Source organism: Lissotriton vulgaris, chromosome 3_1 (genome assembly GCF_964263255.1).
Source record: "Lissotriton vulgaris chromosome 3_1, aLisVul1.2, whole genome shotgun sequence".
Taxonomy (NCBI): Eukaryota; Metazoa; Chordata; class Amphibia; order Caudata; family Salamandridae; genus Lissotriton; species Lissotriton vulgaris.
In genome coordinates, this window is record NC_141689.1 from 653950433 (window position 1) to 653970378 (window position 19946).

Consider the following 19946-nt stretch of genomic DNA (forward strand, 5'->3'; position numbering starts at 1 on the left):
AAACTTTTCTTACACGTTCCACTCCCCTCAAATTTGTTTCGATTTTTTTTTTCTTTCTTTTTTTTTTTTTTAAACTGGTACTTTTCATTTACTCAGACACCTCAATCCGCTCCATTATTCTTCTCGATCTGCCGAAATTTGTAGGATTGTAGGATAGCTTGCACGCCAGTTGTAGCGGAGTTGAGCCAGCCGCCAGCTTTGTAGTGTGAAGATATTGTTACCCAGTGTAGAAGTAAAGAGTATCCTTTGTTTTCCTGCTGAAGCGGAGTTGAGAATAAAGCACAACCCATAATGTCTAGGCTTACACATTCAACTGCCACCCAAAGAAGCCAAATACCAAAACATACCTCTTAGTGACACCACCACATTCCACAAAAGAACATAGCAACACCACACTGTTACACCTTTTTAAGTGTGTTAGGAGCTGTCACTTTAACACTCCCGCTCTTTTGAATAGTCCGATTGAAAAACATCCATTCTCTTCTAATCTGTTAGACGACCATGTAATTTAGTTCTGATTTTAATTTGAACTACTACATTTCCTCTCGGAAATGCACTGGTCTTATATGTATAATTTCTGAGTCATTTGAAAACTCAGTCAATCCTTTTTATATCTGGGAATCCAATATGTAATCCTCTTCTAAAACAAAGTCCAATGCATAACAAAATGCGGCTAGAAGTTGTGAGCGGAGTACACTATATTAAGAATCTTGTGAATACAAGCATTGACATTGCCAATAGGTCTCGCCTTTGGGACCTTATCAGTGTTTAGCCATGCAACACTTGATGTTGTTACACCAAGGATATTGTGCTGGATAACTAAACACTTATAAGGTCCCAAAGGCAAGACCTATTGGCTATGCCAATGCTTGTTTTAAAGTTGTGGCACAGCTATTGGCATTGTAAATAGAAAGAGGATGCTCACTCAGGCACTTAAGTGTTGTTGCTGTAGAAACAAATGTGTGCAAATGTTACTTGTATAGGCAGAATATGTGAATGCAAGAGGTATTAAGTAATGATGCCATGTGGAAAAAGGCTTTGAATGTTTAGCCACTTAAGTGATGATATTAAATGAGATAAGATGACCGCTAACTCCTTCCCTTCGCTGCTCACGTCTCCAGAAGTTCACAAAATACTTCAAAAGAGGCAAAATCTTAAATTGACATTTTTTTTGCAGATGCAAATAGCGTTAACTAGCCCGAAGATATTGGTGCGCTTTAGATGAGCACTATACACAAGGACTTATAATAGTAATATTGTAACTTTACAATTTAAATGTTTTGCCACGTCTACAGTCATTTAGCGAGGATTGGCAGATATGGTAGCCAACATATACTGCGCTGGAGGTATGCAGGAGAAGAAAGAGCAGGAAATGGCTTCCATGGCACATTCACTGCAGCAGTGATAGAAGTGTGGCGAAAGGCAGATATTTTATAAGTGAGCAAAACGATGGCAAAACACAATGCAAATGATAAACTTTAGGAGGTCAGCTGCGCCCTGCAAAACAAAGACAGGCGTGGCCACCATACTTAAAGATTACATGCGGCATGCCGCGCTGGAAGTGCTCTGTGTGAAACAAAAAAATAAATAGCTTTCCAATACTTGAAAATAAAGCGCAGCATACCCCCTGGAAGTTTTCTGTATAAAAAAAAAATAAAAGTGCTCCTATTTGAACACGCCTACTTTTATAAAAACAACTTTTTTTACAAGACATTGCAATCATGAATTTAAAAAGTGCAGCGTCTTCTTTGAAACCTCCTAGTTACATATATTTATCTAGTGTTGTGCCACACACGTTTCCCCACAGCCCCAGGAAAGCAGGCTATGCCACGGTGGGTCGTGCGAATCGAACAAAAAAAAAGAAACTCGCCCAACCCAAATACACTGACTTATACCCAGGAATATTTGGAGTGAGGATGTGACGTAACATCCAAAGAAGCCGACTTAGGAGCTAGGGAACCGGGTTCGAGTTTCCAAATCCATGCCTAGTACAAAAATAAAGAAATACATGATTATGTGTTAATTATGTGTTAACAAAACGTTAAATGACAAATCGGAAGAGCATTGTAGAATGCTGTAAGTGTATTGGCAGTAGAAATGTATAAACTCTTACAGGAAAAAAATGACATTTCAAACAAGTTGTGAATGAAAGAAGGGACAGAGAGGAGGAAAGGTGGGAGGGAACACGGCCTGGGGGAAGCTGGCTGGGGAGGGGGAGGTGAAATCCAAGTAAGGCTTTGTGCGGGGAGAGAGAGAGAGAGAGAGGGGAGGTGCTGGAGCTGGGGAACAGATGGCTGTGAAAGTTTATGGTCCAAAAGCGCGTGCCTGTGGCCACGTGAACTCGAAGAAAACTGCACCAAAAAAAACCTTGGTTTGACGAGTATTTTGAGCACTTGAATTCTCTCCATTTTCCATTCCTTCGGAATGGAAAAGGCGAGACCTAAAAAACGAGGACTAGAACATGACTTTGAACTTGACTCGCCTGGAGAGCTTGGGGGCATCTTGTTATGCTTTGGACTTTGTTCCATTTGAGGTGTATTTTGGTAGCCCCGCCCCCTCTTCCCACCCCCTTGTTTGAGTACTATTGCAGATGATTCTGTTGGTACTTCATTGAGTGTGGCACTTATTACGTAGCCACCTTATTTTCTAATATCTTTTTATGATTGGGGTACATGTTCATGCTTTCACTAATTTGCTGTACCGTGTGAAAGTATGTGACTAGCATTAAAGACTGTAGAAAAAGAATAATCTACTGAGTAATACATTAATGTATAATCTGATTCATTGCAGTATCTTAACCCGCACTCAAGTGATATTTTAGGCATGTACATGAAGAGAAAAACCTCGCCTCTTTTAGCCATTTTTATTGTGGCGTACAGTGACTCAAAACGATGTAACAATGTTGTTGTAGCATTGTGAAGGCCATGATAATATGGTCAAGTGTGATGGGGTTTTTAATCAGTTTTAATATTTTTAAGGAAGCATGGAAAATAAAGTTAGAAGATTGTTATGGACTTTTTTCCTCCCTAAAATTTACCTAACATATCTTGGAATACAATATCTGAGGTTCGGAAGTTTTGTAGTTGTTCACCATTCTAAAATAGTTTGCTTCTCTGTAAAGAGGTAATCTGCTCTTAGATCCCTTTCTTTTAATATATAGTTTCTTGTCTTGTATATTTGTTCTGCTCGACTCTGAAGGGGTCATTTCGGCTAACTAGGTGTCGATTGCAGGCAGGGCATTAAGGCATACCTAAAGATCATGTGCTTGATGTGGTTTTTGTGAGCAATAAAAAAGAAGCTGTCGTGTTCTCAGCCTACTGATAAAAAGCAGTCCATGCCATTTTTGTATGCTTAAGCCTTGCCACCAAAAGGTTTGCGGTTCTGGTACTAAAACTAGCGTCATGTTTGTGTTTAGGACTTGAAAAAGTTTCTGCCATGTTCACTTTATTTCTCGTGTGAACTTGTATGTGGCATAGAAGACGAATCTGTGACTAAGTGGTAGCTGCACCACTTGTTCTCAGTGCATCTAATTGTTTAGCAAGGTTTTGGAAGCACCGCCCACTTCAAAGTACCTATCCAACTGCTGCCTTTCTGGTTGATTTAACATTGCCTAGTAATCTTTTTCTTTAAGATAAAGTGCGATTAAAATTGCAGAGATCGCAATTTTTTTTATGACTGGAAGACTTTTAATAGGAAACTTTATTCGCTTCTAGAGCGACCTCTAGGAAGTGCATTTACAGAGGGAATGAATGGCAAGGGCTGGAGGCCAAACTACTGGGAATGCAATTCAGCTGCCCGTTAACCCAGAGGAAACGTCGTACCTTGCCCTTATTACAAACTATTTTCTAAAGCAATAATTGATTTGTTTATGTACAGTACCAGATTCACATTGTATGTATTTTTATTCTAAAGCCTTTGTGTGGTGTGTTTTTTTTTTTTTTGTGTGTATTGAGCACCTTTAGTTGGAATGTTTTTTGTTTTTTCTAACTTTTTCTAAGACTTTGGAAATTTGCTTTCTAAAAAGAGACCTTTATGCTTTCTATTCTTTGCCTCAGAGAAGCATTGATAAGTACAGACTGCATTCGTGACCAGACTACTATATAGATTTGTTTTGTGTGGCTGTAACTTAAATTGTGCCGAATGGGTTGGCATGTTAGAAATTAGGTGAAACTGGATCTTCAAGTGCTAAAACGTATTGACACACACGTTAGTATGGTTTTTAAGAGTGAAGGAGTTATTTCATAAGGAATTACTGGAATGGACTCTGGGTTTACAGTGTTCATTGTATGTTCCTTTGTTATCCCATAATTTGATACGGTGACTTCAGAGTTTTGGTCTTGATCAAGTTCTTCATTATCTCATCAACTCTCTGCGTGATCCTGTATGTTTCATAATCCCTCTTAGACATTTCAGGCGTAATAGTTTTGTTGAATGGTTGTCCATAGATTCTCCTTGGCTGTACCACTATTCTGGAATACTCTCTCCTCATTACAAACCCTACTAAGGTTCACAGAACTCCCAGAGCCTGGCAGCTAATGGCTGTCATTTATCTGAAAAGTTTGAGACCAAGTATCTTGAAGCGATTTAAGGTTGCCTTGTACTATTTGTAAAAACTCCAATTAATTGGTGAAACTTTGTCTCCTTTGTACATGTTTTCTTGAACTGTGCTTCATATATGATGTATAGCCTTGTTTGGGCTCATCAGCTTGGTTTATGCGCGGGAGTAGCAGGAAACAGCTTTAATTGCCCAGCAGAATTACCATTTACTTCTGGCATTGAACCCAAGCTCTCCGAAGCATGGTTTATAGCCTCACTACTTCTTCTGCAGAAGAGCTAATCAGCCTTCTGACCTAGGTTTGTGTTGACTGTCCAAATTTGTAAACGAAATGGCATGATACCAGGGTGAAAGGCTAGACTAGCCATGCCTAATAAAGTTTCTGTAAGCAAACCCGGCTATGCTGGTCATTGGTAACTCTCTTGCTCCAAGTCTTTACTTTTCAATTGGTAAAAAAAGTCTGTTTCCTCCTGGAAAACCTCATATATCAGCATGAGATTGGCTTCCTCTTCTAGCAAGAGCATGTCTTTCTACTATAACCTTTCAAGAGCAGTGTGATAATATCGACCCTCTTTTTGAAACCCTAAACCTGAAGTTTGAAATCTGTATGATCCAAAGTTAGTGCTTTCTTGGCCTTCTCCACCGAGTAACCTTAAATGGAAAATGTGTTTGAATGATTCATTAGAGTACTCAGAACATATTTTGAATGCCTTGCCGATTTTAAAGCTAGCATACTGGAAAAGAAGTATGGCCAACACCGTCTCGTATACACTGATGAACCTTTCTAAAATCAGTGCTCTTAAATAATTATTTCCCCCCTTTTTATTAACTGAATAGTGACACCTAGTTGGTATTACTGCTACTTCTGTACACCTTTTGCATGATCTAGTGTATGCAGTTTTTATGATTTCTGTAACTTTATTTTACAGGTGAACAACTACAGCGGAAGATAGTTCTCCTTTCACTTATACTAGGCAACATGCATCAAGGGATTAGGCAGTTAAATGAACAAATTGCACCGCATTGGAAATCTTTTCTTATTTGATTCTTAGATTAAGCTGATTTTTGGCGGTAAAAGAATTATTATTTTGGCACACCTGTTCACCTCGCTCATTCTTCGCGTCATTAACCTCTCAGTAGTCAGACATTGTTAAAATGTTATAGCTGCATGTGTTCAATGGCTTTGTATAAACTAACATGGTAAATTTGATGACCGAATGCCTTGCACTTGGCTGCCATTAACCATTATTCTTTAATATCCGAAGCCTGAGCATTTAGGGAGTGGATAAACCAGTTTCTCAAAGTAGCAAGGTTTTAAAAATTGATTAGAATTGGTTTGAAAAGCTGATGGAGGATTGATGTCCTACAGCAAAGAGAGAAGGTGTCTTTGAAGAAGCTGGTACGAAAGAAGTCATCTTTTTATGTGGTGTATTGGATATTTAAGTCACATTTATGGCCCTTTCCAAAGGTCGATTTACAAGACATTTGTCGAAAGGAGGACCTGTCATACGACCAGTTGTGCTGTCCCCTCATCCTTGCTCTAGGAAATAGTTGACAAAGGTATAGCTAGTGATAATTTCATCCAGAACCGTGTCGGTGCACCTCCCTATTTTCGGCCGGTAATTTTAATATTTGTCAAGCACGTTCTACTACTCCCCAGAGGAAATGTCAGTATGCACTATGGTAGTCATTCATTGACACTTCTGTTGATGATTCTTTGCTCTTATACCCCCCTCACATGTTCATCCGACTCTGCCTTTTTGGGATCACTTTAAAAAATGTTATTTGCTGAATTTGATGTTCAAGCCGTTAGTTACTACACTCTCGATCCGCTTAAATCTGAGCTTTTTTGGTCCTACTCCAACTGGACACTTAAGAGACTCAATCTTCACCTTGCTTTATGGGGTATTGCCATTCAGCCAGCACTTGCCAAGTCGGACCTCCAGGCTTCTATTCCAGGGGACACTGTGGCCTAAAATGCAGGAGACTGGTCATGGGGGAAAATTAGGCTACTCAGGGTTGACATCTCAACCTTTCCTGCAGGTGGCCTGGCAAATGCTGCCATAAACTTGGAAACACAACTGATGGTAACTTGCGACCCAAGGACCTCCTCCGCTTGTGGCCAGAAGACACCAGATATGCATAAAGCACAGATGAAATGCAGGATTTAGTGGAAGAAATTCGAAATTGGTACCACAATATGGTGTTCTGTTGCATCTGCTCCTCTCACACAAGTGAAACCCATGGAGTTGTGTGCTCCTCATCACTAGACAGCTAACAAACAGTGCAACAGCCCCATACTAATGGCGGAATTCTCTATTCAAGTGCAATTAACATCCCATTAGTAAATCTGATTCCACTTTTGGTATGTAGGAGTCTACCTGACCACACGCCTATTCATTTTGAATTATGCGCACTCAGTAATCTAAAGAATCTGGAACTTTGATTTTAATCTGGTTCTGCTGTACATGCTGAAAACCTCCTAATGGCATTGCATTAGTTGCAACAAAAGAATAAACTTGAAATTAAATTGATTTGAGATTTCGGATGGAATAGTAATCCATCTCTAAACTCTCCCCTCAACCCCAGCAAAAGTCCAATTTTAAAGGGGAGTTGGGGGCAGTGGATGTATGAAGTGCTGCCTTAAAGTGCCAATAATCTTGATTTGATTTCTGGGTTTCATAGAGCAATCTTATACCCTGAGGCGTCTTGGCACTAGCCTGTGACCAAGGTGGAGCACACTTAGTTGGTGTAGACCCATGTTTTCATTTTTTTTTCCTGAAGGTCAAGAGAGATGGGGCAGCTTTTATATCCAGAGGCAAATGATTCTATAACAGTTTGGTGCTTCTAATAACACTTCTGCCTCCCCAAGATACCAGCTTACGAGGGGGAACCGCAATTTTCCAGAGCGGGATTGAAGTCTGAAGGTGTATTTCAAGTAGTCCAGGCCTGTTCCAGCTAAGAGCTTAAAAGCTATGCAGAGTGCTTTGAAAATGGCTTTCTGCTTTAGAGGAAGCCAATGAAGGTCATTAATAGCTTGGGTTACAGGATGAAATTTTGTGTACGTTTAAGAGCATCCTGGCTGCCGAGTTCTGCACAGTTTGTAATTTGGAGATCAACTGTATTTGCAGATTTATATAAATTCCATTAGCGTAGTCCATTCAAGAGAACTAGTCCAAGGACTACTGTTTTTAATAGATCAAATGGGATCATGTGACTGATTTTCTTTATAGTTTTGTAAAGTGCTGACCGAAGAAATGACTACACTGACCTGGATTTTGTAGGTAAGTTCATCATCCAGAATGATGCCAAGGTTTTTTACTTTATTATTTTGGGCCTGGGAGAATTCCGAAGTCTTGCGGCCACCAGGAAGGAGTCCAGACATCAACACTGTTTTGGCTGAATTAAATTTAAGGCAATTTTTGCCCGTGCAATCGTTAACTGCAGACCTGCAGTTTCGAAATGATTAGTCTATGCCCTGATCACTGTTTGAAAGAACACCACAATTTGGGTGTCATCGGTGCAGGACACTAATGAAAATCCAAATGATAAGATTAACACCACCAGAGCGGTGACCTATATAATAAACAGGGATGTGCTTAATGATTACCCCTGAGGAACACCACAAGCTAAAGTGTACGGTTCTGAAGTAAAGTCGCCCAAGGTTACAGATTGAACCTTGTTTGTTAGAAAGGGCGGAAGCAGTACTAGTGCAGAATCTTTAACCCCCAGCTTACTCAACCGGTTGACCAAACATTTATTATTGTCCATGTCGAAAACCGCCGGTAAGTCCAACAGGACACGGACTGCTCTGCCTGCCCTGTCCAGAGTGGATCTGATTTCCTCGGGGGGGAGGGGAGGGAGTTGGTTATTGGGGAGGGGGAGGCCTCAAGAATAGATTTTTTAAGTAGCAGGACTGAGGCCCGTTTCCAATACGTAGGAAATTTGCCTGTAAGGAACATTGCATTGAAGATTTTTGCAAAATTTCCAGCAATAATATCTGGTGCCATCTGAATAGTGAGAGGGAAAGGATCAAGCGGAGATCCTGACTTGGCAACCTTAATCCGCTGTCTGACTTATGCTGCTGACACAGGTACATTCTCTGAAGGAGCTGGGATTGTCGTTCACTAAGGGATCAGTGCTCGGGGCTGCTTGCTAGTTTGGCTATTGGCAGAAAAGCGATCAAAGATGTCCTGACTTTATTTTTTTTCATTATTTTTTTTATTATAAGTTGCCAAGGCATTACAGAAGTCTTCATTGCCTGTGGCAGAATTAGGAGCAGGGGTGGTAGTTCATTTAGCAATAGTTCAAAAACGCTCCTTAGTTGAGTATTTAGCTAACACTTTTTTGCCCTCCTACTGCTTCCACAAGGCTACTTTGAATCTGTGTTAAACTTTTTATTATTTGATATATTGCAGGTTTTTCTGTGAGTGGACTTTTTATGAGAACTGGTCACATTTAGGGTCCCAAAAAAGGCTTAGCAGAACTCCTGACTGACCCTATTTGTATTAAACTAATATGAATGTTTTAAGTCCTGAAAGATAATTTTGGAAACTCCACTTCTGCATAGATTCCATTGCCAACCATATTCTGTATTTCATAGCAAAACGCAATAAAAGCAGTCATTCCTCAAAATAAAAACGATAATAAAAGAAATTAAAACACAAAATGTGACAATTTAAAAAGGCTATTTTCTCCCCTTCAGAACTTTGGTTAGCTTTTTTTCGGATTACAGATTATTAGTATAACTGGATTTCAAAGGGCAGACTCCATAAGCGTCTAATCGCTATCTTGCTGTTCATATTTATGAATAAAATATGGTTTATCCTCTTCAGTTCCACTGTGCTCTGCTAAACCATCCTATTTCAAAAACCGCTGTGGTGCCCATATCCAGGTAAAATGGATCACATCTCATATCTGCACGCAACTGCTTGAGAATGTATAAAGTTCAGCTCCCATGTGGTCGGATCCATCATTTTTTGGCAGCAGCAAGGTACACTGATGATTCCCAGTGCAAATGTTGTTGCCTGTGATGAATGTACGAAGAATTGCAGCCTAGAAAGATTATCATGATCAGGCTGCAGCTGGTTTCATTTAGCTGCATAACTGATTGCAGCCGAGAAGCTGTTGGAAAATTCCTGACACATGATATCAGTTGGGAACACGCTAGCTTGTTGTAGGTTGGTTGGCCGGCCAACTATTCTATGGTTGAGGCTGACTTTTTTTAAAAATCTTCTTTTTGATGGTGCTGTTTAATGCCGAACGCTTACAAGGATTTCATGTTTAAATATACTTTTTTAAACAATATATATTGAAATGATTTGTCAGTATCTTAATTTTGTTTTAAGTGAAAAACCTCTGAGTAAAACGTTTTTTCCCAAAAAGTAAAAAGGCTAAATACTTGAAAGAGCATTTTTTTGTTGGTAAAAGAAGTATTTAAAACCCTACGCTTTTTTCTTATGCAATTCATCCTTTCTTTCAAAGACGCATTTAATTTGTATCGCTCTTTCGTTTATGCGAACTATTGTGGCAAGAGACTGCTGCTGTATTTCACGTATGCCTACGCTGATACGGAAGCATGGCTTTAAGTAAGTGGACCGTGCCCCTATACCAGTAGTGATTTAAAACGGACATTGAAACTTGTCCCTTTCGGGTCCTGTATTCATGTTCTTAACTGTCCATGAAAAAAAGCTGTTCGATTTCTAACCAATGGGTGGAAAAACGTTAAGGTAATCGGTGTTTCCTACTTCTATTTGACAAGCTTTACTTAATCTTGCATTCCCTATAAGTTATTTTCCGGAATGTTGAGTTACTGTATTTTTTCAGGCAGCATAAAACTCTTGTCTCGTGCATGATTTGAATTGAGTAGCATCCAGATGTTTCATAATGGGACACGATTGAGTTTTGGTTAAAGGAAGTGCAAGTTTCTTTCATTGCATTTCGGGGGCAAAAAGGTGTTAAGAATACGTGGTTATGCAATACTTGGCCTCTCAGCACAGCGCATAGAGCAATGGTCACAGAGCCAGTTACAGTTGTGAATCTATTGAACTGTGTGGTTAGGGTGGCACTCTACGCAAATTAAATTTTAATTTTTATGTTTAAGCGCCGCCCTTAATTATAGAAGTCCCACCTATTTCTGGGACCCTCCACTTTTTTCATCCTACTTAAAGCCCTGGAGGGAAGGTTTCTCTACATCGATTAAGCCAAACTTATAGCAAACAGCTTTTCATGACACAGTGCCTACCTATGTTTGGAGGACAAATAGCCAGTTTACTGTGTCGTCTTCTAAAGGGGTAGAACTGTTAATGGCATGGTCATTTTTTGAGGTCTAGCATTATCCAAGACCTTTTGATTTTTCTGAAATTCTATTTTATATAGTTATAGGAGCTTTCAGCCAGCCCTCATTACCCTTTGGTTTGTTGTCATCCACGTTTTTCCTTTGCCCACTACAGCATTGGTGCAGTTGGTCATCCTACTTTAACCACTGTCTGTCTTCAATGGGAGTAGGAAGACACCCATGTCAAAGTAGTTCCTTCAGCCCAACGGATTACTATGGCATTGTATGCTTATTGAATTTCAAAAAAGACTAAATACAGAATAATTGTTTCAATATTGGCGAAAGGATATTTGCTCCCCCAACTGTAAGTTTTTACAAAAGCCATGAGAAACCAAAACGAGCATTGGTAAAGCAAACAGTCGCAGCCAACACCATACCTATTAGCTTAACCAATACTCGTGTGTTTTTTTTTATACGTTTAGTGTGCTTCGAGGCAAAGGTGCTTTAAGGATGTTGGAGAGTAATGCTTTAATTGATATTGTGTCCTCTCTGACAAGGTAGTTGTTTGTGGTGGTGATATTGAGGGAAAACAAGGATCTGAAGTTTTAGTCCAGACTGTATTGGGTATAGATATTTTAACTAATGTTATCAGTTTGAACTGTATATTGGTCTTAACTAACGAATAGTTTATATTCGTTTTTGCCAACTGAAAAAGGGCCATGAATTTGCCAAGCACGTTTGTATAAAAACCATCTACAACTATTTGATTCTTTTTTCTTTCCTTTTAGAGGGACACGAGCACTTTTATTTCGATTGTAATTGGCTTACAGTTTTGTATTAGTGGGCCTTAAACACCTGATTGTAGGAGCTTCTCCATTTATCCAGAGTTTTTAGAAATTGTGGAGCTGTGCTGTATTTGGCCAATCTGTGTTCTATGTTATTGATCTTTATTACATGAAGGATTCATTACTGTTATTGTATTGTTGTTAAGCATCGATTTATAGACACATTTCCGAATAAATATATTTGTTTTTGACCTGACTCGGGACAAGGATGTATTTAACGAGGCAGGATTTGTGAATGAGAACCTCCATACAATCTGTTAGCTCATGGGTCTCTTTCCATAGTTTTTTCCACCCCTCTCTCCACCTCCCCACTGCTCTGAGATTGTGTAGAATGGGAAGAACTGAAAACATTTCATTTTCAAATCCTTTCACACATGGCTGTTGTTGTGGCCAGCATAAGTTGTTTTGAGCAAGAATAGTACAAATGACAACATATGATAGTAATTTTAATATGCTCATCACTGATAGGTTTAGTTTAAGCACCCTGAAGTTCGGAAAGGGGGTTTAAATGAATAATTAAAGGATTACAAATGTTATCAAAGTAGTGTCATTTTCTCGCTCATGGTTTGACGTTCATAGGTTTTATATTTGCTGGGGTCATCTTAACCACATCTTATTCCAAAGAACAGGTGAGAACTATTTGCAAGCATTACAAATTCATTTAATTCTGATTTTCTCTTCCAGATTACCATTATCTTCAAATCCTACCAAGACTGTACAGATCAGAAAGTGTACTTGGCAGTGACAGATGACTTGCCTGCAGCCTTTGTGGATGGCACCACAAATGGACGTGATGGGGACTCCAAGAGCTTGCGCATTGTAGAGAAAGTCAGTGGCAGGCATATAGAGATACATGCCAAGTACATAGGAACCACAGTGTTTGTGCGCCAACTTGGGCGCTATTTAACCATGGCAATCAGTATGCCTGAAGAACTAGCAATGGCCTATGAAGAAAGCCAAGACCTTCAGCTTTGCATGAATGGTTGCCCCTTCAGCGAACGCATTGATGACCAGGGAAACCTGCCTTTACCTATCAAGGGGCCTCTCCTACTTCACACTGCCGCTGCTCAGACACAGTCTTTTTACACACTGGAGACTGCCACAACCATGTGTCTGGAGACTATGAGAGTGAAGGACATCTATTTTCACAGCTGTGTTTTTGATCTACTTACCACTGGGGATGCTAATTTCACTGCAGCTGCTCGGAGTGCATTGGAAGACCTGAAGGTACTCCATCCAAAAAGAGAGCTGTGGCATATTTTCCCAAACAATGGTATCGACCGCATTGCCAGTAACCATGCATCGCCAGTGATCAGTCTCGGACTTGTGTGCTTAATCCTTGCCTTTTCATAGGTTTCATGATTTTTGTCTATAAACAAAGTTTATATATATATTGTCATAATATATTGAGTAAAGATAAGAGCATATATGTATATACTGTGTATATGATGGGGAGTGTACATATTGTCATTGTTTTTGTGTATGTTGGATGTAGTATTCCTTAATTGTAAATGTTTTGCAGTGTGTGAATGTTTTGTAATGTCTCTTCATTGGGACATTTTAGAAAGCACTTTATTTTTTATATAATTAAAATATTTGCCTGTATCTATATGGGAAATATGTATAATTGTACATAAGAAGCAGACACCACACTCCCACAGTGCTCCCTGCAGGTGTTCTTTTGGCTGGCAGCATTCTGTACATGGTGAGCTCTAAAATAAACTCACCCCTACTTCTGTCCTTAAAATGACAGACTCACAATTCGGTCAGAATCTGTGTTCTTTTTATTGACAAATGTGAATTTTCACTTTAAACTTTTTTTTTTTTAAAGAGCTTTTTTCTTGTGCCATTTTGAAGTCCAGTTTAGCTGGCCAACTATGCCGAGTTTGCTGCACTGTCCTTTCAGCAGTCTGCGTTCTGCTGTTTCAGAGGGATTATTTCCTCCTTTATTGATATATTGTGCTCGTGCTTTCCCATGGTACTATTACATTTTGAATTTTAATGAAGATTTTAGAGACTTCTTAGCTTTAAGTCTTTCTTTTCAACAATTAGTATGTTGACCACACGGAAAAACACAAAAGGAAAACATCTGGTCAAGAACTGCCAGTTGGATCCTTTCGTATTGACATTGTCCTCTAGAGTGGAGTTAATTGGACATTTTTGTTCAGAAGGATATTTTGTCTGTCTGATTTTAAGACCTCATGCAAGTTGTGAATGTTTGCATCAGAGTTATGTTTCATTAAGATAAGAATTGTTTTTGTCTTTTTAAAAAAAAAAAAAATAATAATAATTTTGCCTACGATCTCGAAGAGCAGCGCTTACTTTAAATACTGAATTTCTATCAGGATCGCTTTGAATGAGCAAATAGATAATGGTTTCAAGAAAGAGATGCCACTATCGATTGGGCTAATATATTTTACGTTAGACAATTTCTTGACTAGTGCAAATGCCACAGTGTCCAACTCCAGCAGTTTGTGGTATCCCAAAGAAATGTGACTATACAAGGTTAAACAGAAGTAAACGTTCATGTCTGTATTCAGTTGTTTTTGGCACACATTCAGCTCATTTAAAAAAATAAATTAGTAATCCTTCTTGTTTCTGATCCGAGATTTCTTGCGAAAATTGTATTTACAGGTCAGTTGACAAAAGCCAGGAGGACTATAATGCCAAACACATGGTTATTTTGAAGCAAGAAAATGCTCTTGGGATAGATTGAGCAGAGGGTGAATAGTTTTTTTTTGTTTCCTACGCAAAATAAAAGCTGTCCTTTTTGCATAGCTTCAAATGTGTGTTTTATACTCTGAAACCCCTCTGTATCTGTCTTTGCAAAGACTAATGCTGAAGTTCGATGTTATAGCAATAGGTATCCGCTTGTGTTAAAATCGTTATAGTGTGAAAAATATTCCTATAAGTTATTATGGTGAAAAATAAAGTTTCATACATGTTGTGCGTTTGAAATGTGACTTTAGTGACACCTACTGGATGCTGAGGTGATGGTGTACGCCTGGGAACTTAAGCATCCAGGCACAAAACCGCTGACTCCTTACAAAGTCAGCACAAATAAGCGATTCTAGGACTGTATTTAACTAGTAGCATTTTTTACTGCGGGACATGATGGGATATGCGCTGTTATTTAGTAAGCTTGCTTTATGCCAACCAGGTAAACATATTCCTTCAGATTACACATTCACTTTCTAGTGTGTGCTTTGGCAAAACGCTTTTATTTGTTTTTCCAGGTTCATCCGAGAAAAACTATTTTCCACTCCCATCCCCTTTTTGGGAAATGTTTCAGATTTCCTTTCTTTATTTTTTGTCTTGCGATTCAGCAGTAATGCGCTGTTTGGTTGTAAATGTAAATGTAATGTAAATGTATAGGCATTTATATAGCGCACTACTTACCCGGAGGGTCCCAAGGCGCTTCGACCGCTGCGAAACCCTTCCTGGCTTCCCTGAGAGATGGTCCCTTAATGGGTATCTCCAGGGTGAGACCAGGCATCCCCGGCGGTCTGGTGGGGCCGTTAGTGAAGATGAGGCAAGCTAATGCCCAGAGTTTGCAGTCCTAGCATCTACTGAACCTTTGGAGAAGAAAGGCATTTACTGGCTTCGAAGAGCTGCACTGTGCTGAGCCTGGTGGATGATACATGAGGATTTGGTGCATAAGCATCTTTAGTGGGTTGCACTGTTACTTTGCACACTTACACCGCAGCAGTGGGTGAATAAGTTCAGTGGGCTATGCATAAACTACCCTCTACCCCCTGCGTTGTGTGTCTTTGCCCGGGCTGGTGAAGCTTCCAAGACGCACACGTTCTTTGGCTACTCTGTGCTGGGCTGCTGTGAACATCGGGCCTCAATGACCGAATCAATTTTCTTGCGTGTTTTAAAGCACAAGAGAACCTGAGAAATACCTAGTACGAGGCTAAGTGCAAAGCAGACTAGGTCAGAAATGTGGCTAACAGAAAAACAAAATATTATACAACTACTTTGTTGTCCTTTTACCTTCAAGTAAATAAATATAACACACACTCAAGTAAATGATCTGTGCTAGATGCATTATTTTCTGTCCTAAAAGCTCATTCGCATAACGAATCACTTCAGAAGTTTGTGTGTGCAACCGGTCACACAACTGAATCCAGGTTGGTGCATCGGCGAACACTGATGTGTATTTATAGTGCAATAAAGTCCCAATGCAACTAAGAAAACTGAATTCAAGTTATTATAATTGCTAGGAAAAAGTGTTGCGGTACGGTTAAGTTTTAGTGACGGGATGCATTTTCTAGGTAATTGTGTGCATTGGAAATAAAGTTAACAATAATAATACAATTAGATTACAGAGAGTACGATTGGCTGCCGAAATATATTTAGAGATTTTCGGACTGATGTACAAAGTCACTTTTGCAATCACAAAGCATGTGATTCGCAATATCACAGGAATGGCGTTTTTTATAGGAAAAAATATCTTACTGAATCAATTTTGTGGTTCTCTAGCAGGTTACCGAATAATAAAATGGGTTGAGAAAGACACGACAAACCATTCTGCATTCATTAATGGTCCTAAATGCTGAATAATTCCTTGCTGCCTACACAGACTGCGGAACACCTTTCCACTAGATGTTCTTAATGAAGTTGACACAATGGAGTGTATTTTTTAAATTTATTTATTGCACAGTTACTTAAAACCATTTCAATAATAGCACCAATGAAACAACCTTAAGTTCATTAGTAGTACTGGGCTTCAAATGTATTGGGATAAAATCATTCCTCCTAAAAAAGTCTTCTGCAATATCCCTACTAAAAGATAAAACCATTGGGTTGAGGTTAAAACGTAAGTTACACCAGCAGCTATTGTTCATCTTTTTCTTGTAAGAATGTCGATGCCAAGGTTCGGACCGTGTTAGGTTAGCCCCTAGGTGGCGAGAATGACCAGTACAAGTTTGTGATGGGGGAGTTCCAAGTGCGAAGCCGGGGCCGAAGGTCAAGTAGGGCCGGATCGAGGGGAGCACTTGTTCAGTAAGGACCGGATTCCCTTGGCCATGTTCAGGAGTTGTCGATCAGGGACCTAGAGAGTGTGATAGCCTGCCATTACTTCTACAATGGCCAGTCTGCCCTGCTATGTCAGTGAAATGCTCGACCAACGGCAGGCAACTAGCTTTTATAAAATGGATTCTTTAATAAATGAATAATGTGAGTTTTGATGCCAATAGATTAGTACGGAGAGTAATTTAGCAGCGCAGGCATTGGTGGCAGCCCAAAACCCTGTGTAGAGACGGTGAAGAAGATAGAACATGCAGGGTGTAAAAGGAAAAAAAACAGCAAATGAAGGCAACCCCATTTAAAAGGACTTGGTGTATTGATAAAACTCTAGGGCACACCTTGAAATCAGTTATCAATTTTTGAACAGCGATAGCAGATTTGGAAAGGGCTGGGCAACGGAAAAGTAGATCTTCCAGGTTTCTTACATATTTGCCACACCTTACTAGCATTTGAGTGTCTGTTCGAGAAAAAGAAAGCGCTGATGCCTCCAGGCATGTATGGATGACCACCTTCTTTATTTTTTTCTTTCCATATTTGCATGGGGGCAGTGAGGAAGGAAACCGACAATATAGGAAATATAGACGAGTAGGTGTAAATACTTCTTTATTCCCATATGTAGAGCCCAAAATGGCACAAACGTCCAGATGCCACAGGGAAGGCACAGACACTGCCTGCAGGTTCCAAGCGTCATCTGCACGAATCGTTCCAAACGTGGAACACAAATCTGAAAGAGACACGTTAGTGATAGATTCCTTACCTTAGAATATCCCCAGGCGCCAGACTGGATTCGGAAAGTTTTGCGTAGCAGTACCCTTGCGCGTCGGTAGGCGTCGTCTGTGGCTCCCCGTCCGTCGTCGGCGCCGTGATGACGTCGTTGGAGTACTTAGACGCCGCCTCCGCGTGCTGACTTCAGTTCTTCTTTTTTCCGCGCCAGCCAGTGCAGATCTGGAAAGAGCAGTTCCCTAGTCACTTTTTGACTAAACTTTTGTGATCTTTTGATCCGTTTCGAAGTCTTTACGACTCCGAAGGTGCTGTTAGGGATGCCCGGATTCAAGCATTGCGACGAGTGCGACCGTACCATGTCGGTCACGGATCCCCACCGCTTGTGCCTGATGTGTTTGGGCGTCGACCATGACGACGAGGCCTGCTCCGACTGTCGGGCCCTTTCGAGGAAGGCCAGGCGGGAGCGGTCCCGCAGGCGACTCGAAATCCGCCAGTCGGCCCTGTGCCGTGTGAGGTCCCGGTCCCACAGGAGGTTGAGGGACAGGTCGCGGGGACGGAGCCGTCACAGCTCCGGGAGTCGGCGCCACTCCTCCGGGTCCAAGTCGTCAGGTAAGAAGCATAAGATGTCGGAGAGACATCATCGCTCTTTTGGCTCCCCCCGACACTCGCGCGATGCGGCCGGGGGTTCGGGTGACACCGCCCACGCGGCTCCTCGGGAGTCGCGGGCGCCGCGTTCGGCCCCATACCCCCCGGTCCCTGGGCTTAACGCAACGACGGAGGAGATCGAGCGTTTCCTCATGGCCATGAGGTCCCTTTCTCCTCCGACGGGTTCTGCGGCGCCTTTGGGCCCAGTGAACCCGTCTGGGGGCCCTAGTGGGTCGGGGGCTACGACCCCGACGCCGTCGGGTGCTTTGGCCTCGCCGGCGCCGGGCGCCGCAGGGCCCCACGATCCCGACACCGCCGGTGCCCTCGGGCCCGGCGCTGCAGGGTACAGCAGCCCCGGCGCCTTCAGGCCCGGCGCCGCTGGACCCAACTCGGGCGATGGATCGTCACCGGTGGATCTTACGACCCCCCCCCGGCGTCGGTCCGTGTGGTGTCCCCTCCGGCGTCGTCCTCGGGCGGCGCCGTCCCCGATGCCTCCTCTCAATCGGTTCCGACGTCGGGACGACGCCGCTCTCGACGCCGTTTGGAGATTTTCATTTCTATGAACCGTCCTTATTCACTTATGGCCCTGAATCTCAGGAGATGGGTGAGGAGGATTGGGAGGGGTCTGAGGACCCTCTGACCAGGGAGTGTCAGTCTCAAGAGGACTGGGCAGGAGACCTTGGGGAGGCCAGTGGCCTGGACACCTCTCCAGACACTGGATTTGTCTCTCCTCCTACCGTGGCTTCGGAGGAGGGTGCTACTTATAGCGTGGTGTTGATGAGGGCTGCTAAGGCCTTGAGCTCCCGTCGTGGCCGTGAGGACTAACCTCCTCACTGAGGTCCTTAAGCCGCAGTCATGCTCCATGGAGCCTCTGCTGCCATTGGCCTTGACGGGCGTTCTTTTGGGCACTTGGTCCAGGCCCGCTACAGGTTCGCCCGTAGATAGGAACGTGGCCAGACGCCACCGCCCGGCCCCGGGCGACCCATGTTTCCTGTCCACCCACCCCACCCCGAGAATCTGGTTATCCAGGCCTCTAACTCCCAGACTGCCTTCCCGACGGCTCCGCCGGACAGGGAGTCCAAGAGGTACGAGGCCTATGGCAAGAAGGTATTCTCGTCCCTTAGCTTGGGACTGCGGTCTTCCAACACCGCATGCCTCTTGGGCCGTTCCGCCACCGTTTCCCACAGAGAGTGGGTGCAAGTGCTGCCAGAGTGTCCGTTGGAGGTACGGGCCAAACTCGGCCAAGCCCTAGTGGAGGGCCGGGACGCAGCAAAGTATTCAATCAGGTGCGGACTGGATACTACTGACTCGCTGGGCAGAGCGATGGCTACGACGGTGGCGATACGACGCCACGCCTGGCTGAGATCTGCCAACTTCTCGGCAGACGTCCAAAATACACTAATGACATGCCGTTCGATGGCCGTCGCCTCTTTGGCGACAAAGCAGACCACGCGCTTGAGCGCTTTAAGGACTCCAGGGCTACGGCCAAGTCCTTGGGCCTCTCGGCCCCGCGCCAGCAAATGGGTGCTTTTCGCTCCTTTCGTGGCCAAGGAAGGGGCGCCCCCACACGTGCCGCCAGCCACTCGCCGCAAACTGTCGTCCAGCGCAGCGGCGGCCGTGGAAACCGCCGTGGAGGCGGTCGGGGAAACAAGCGGAGCCAGTCCACACCTGCCCCCGCAGCATCCGCCTCTAAACCCTCCTAGTCCGTGCTTTTCGGCCCATGTGACGCCAGTGGGAGGCAGGGTTCGCCATCACCACTCTCACTGGCGCACAGTCACTTCAAACAGGTGGGTGCTGCAGATCGTCCGAAGGGGCTACTCCCTCCCCTTCGAGACGACCCCTCAAGCCATGCCACCGCAACACCACCGCG

At 42.5% G+C, this 19946-nt stretch overlaps 1 protein-coding gene across 1 annotated transcript in view; it reads left to right on the top strand.

Annotated features, from left to right (window-relative positions):
- Positions 1-14622, top strand: part of RGMB (repulsive guidance molecule BMP co-receptor b) — a 45274-nt gene extending 30652 nt beyond the window's left edge. The window contains exon 3 of the mRNA XM_086960962.1: positions 12362-14622. Within this exon, the coding sequence (XP_086817088.1) occupies positions 12362-13030 (669 nt within the window). The 3' untranslated portion in view covers positions 13031-14622. The remainder of the gene's footprint in view (positions 1-12361) is intronic.
- Positions 14623-19946: the final 5324 nt, after the last annotated feature.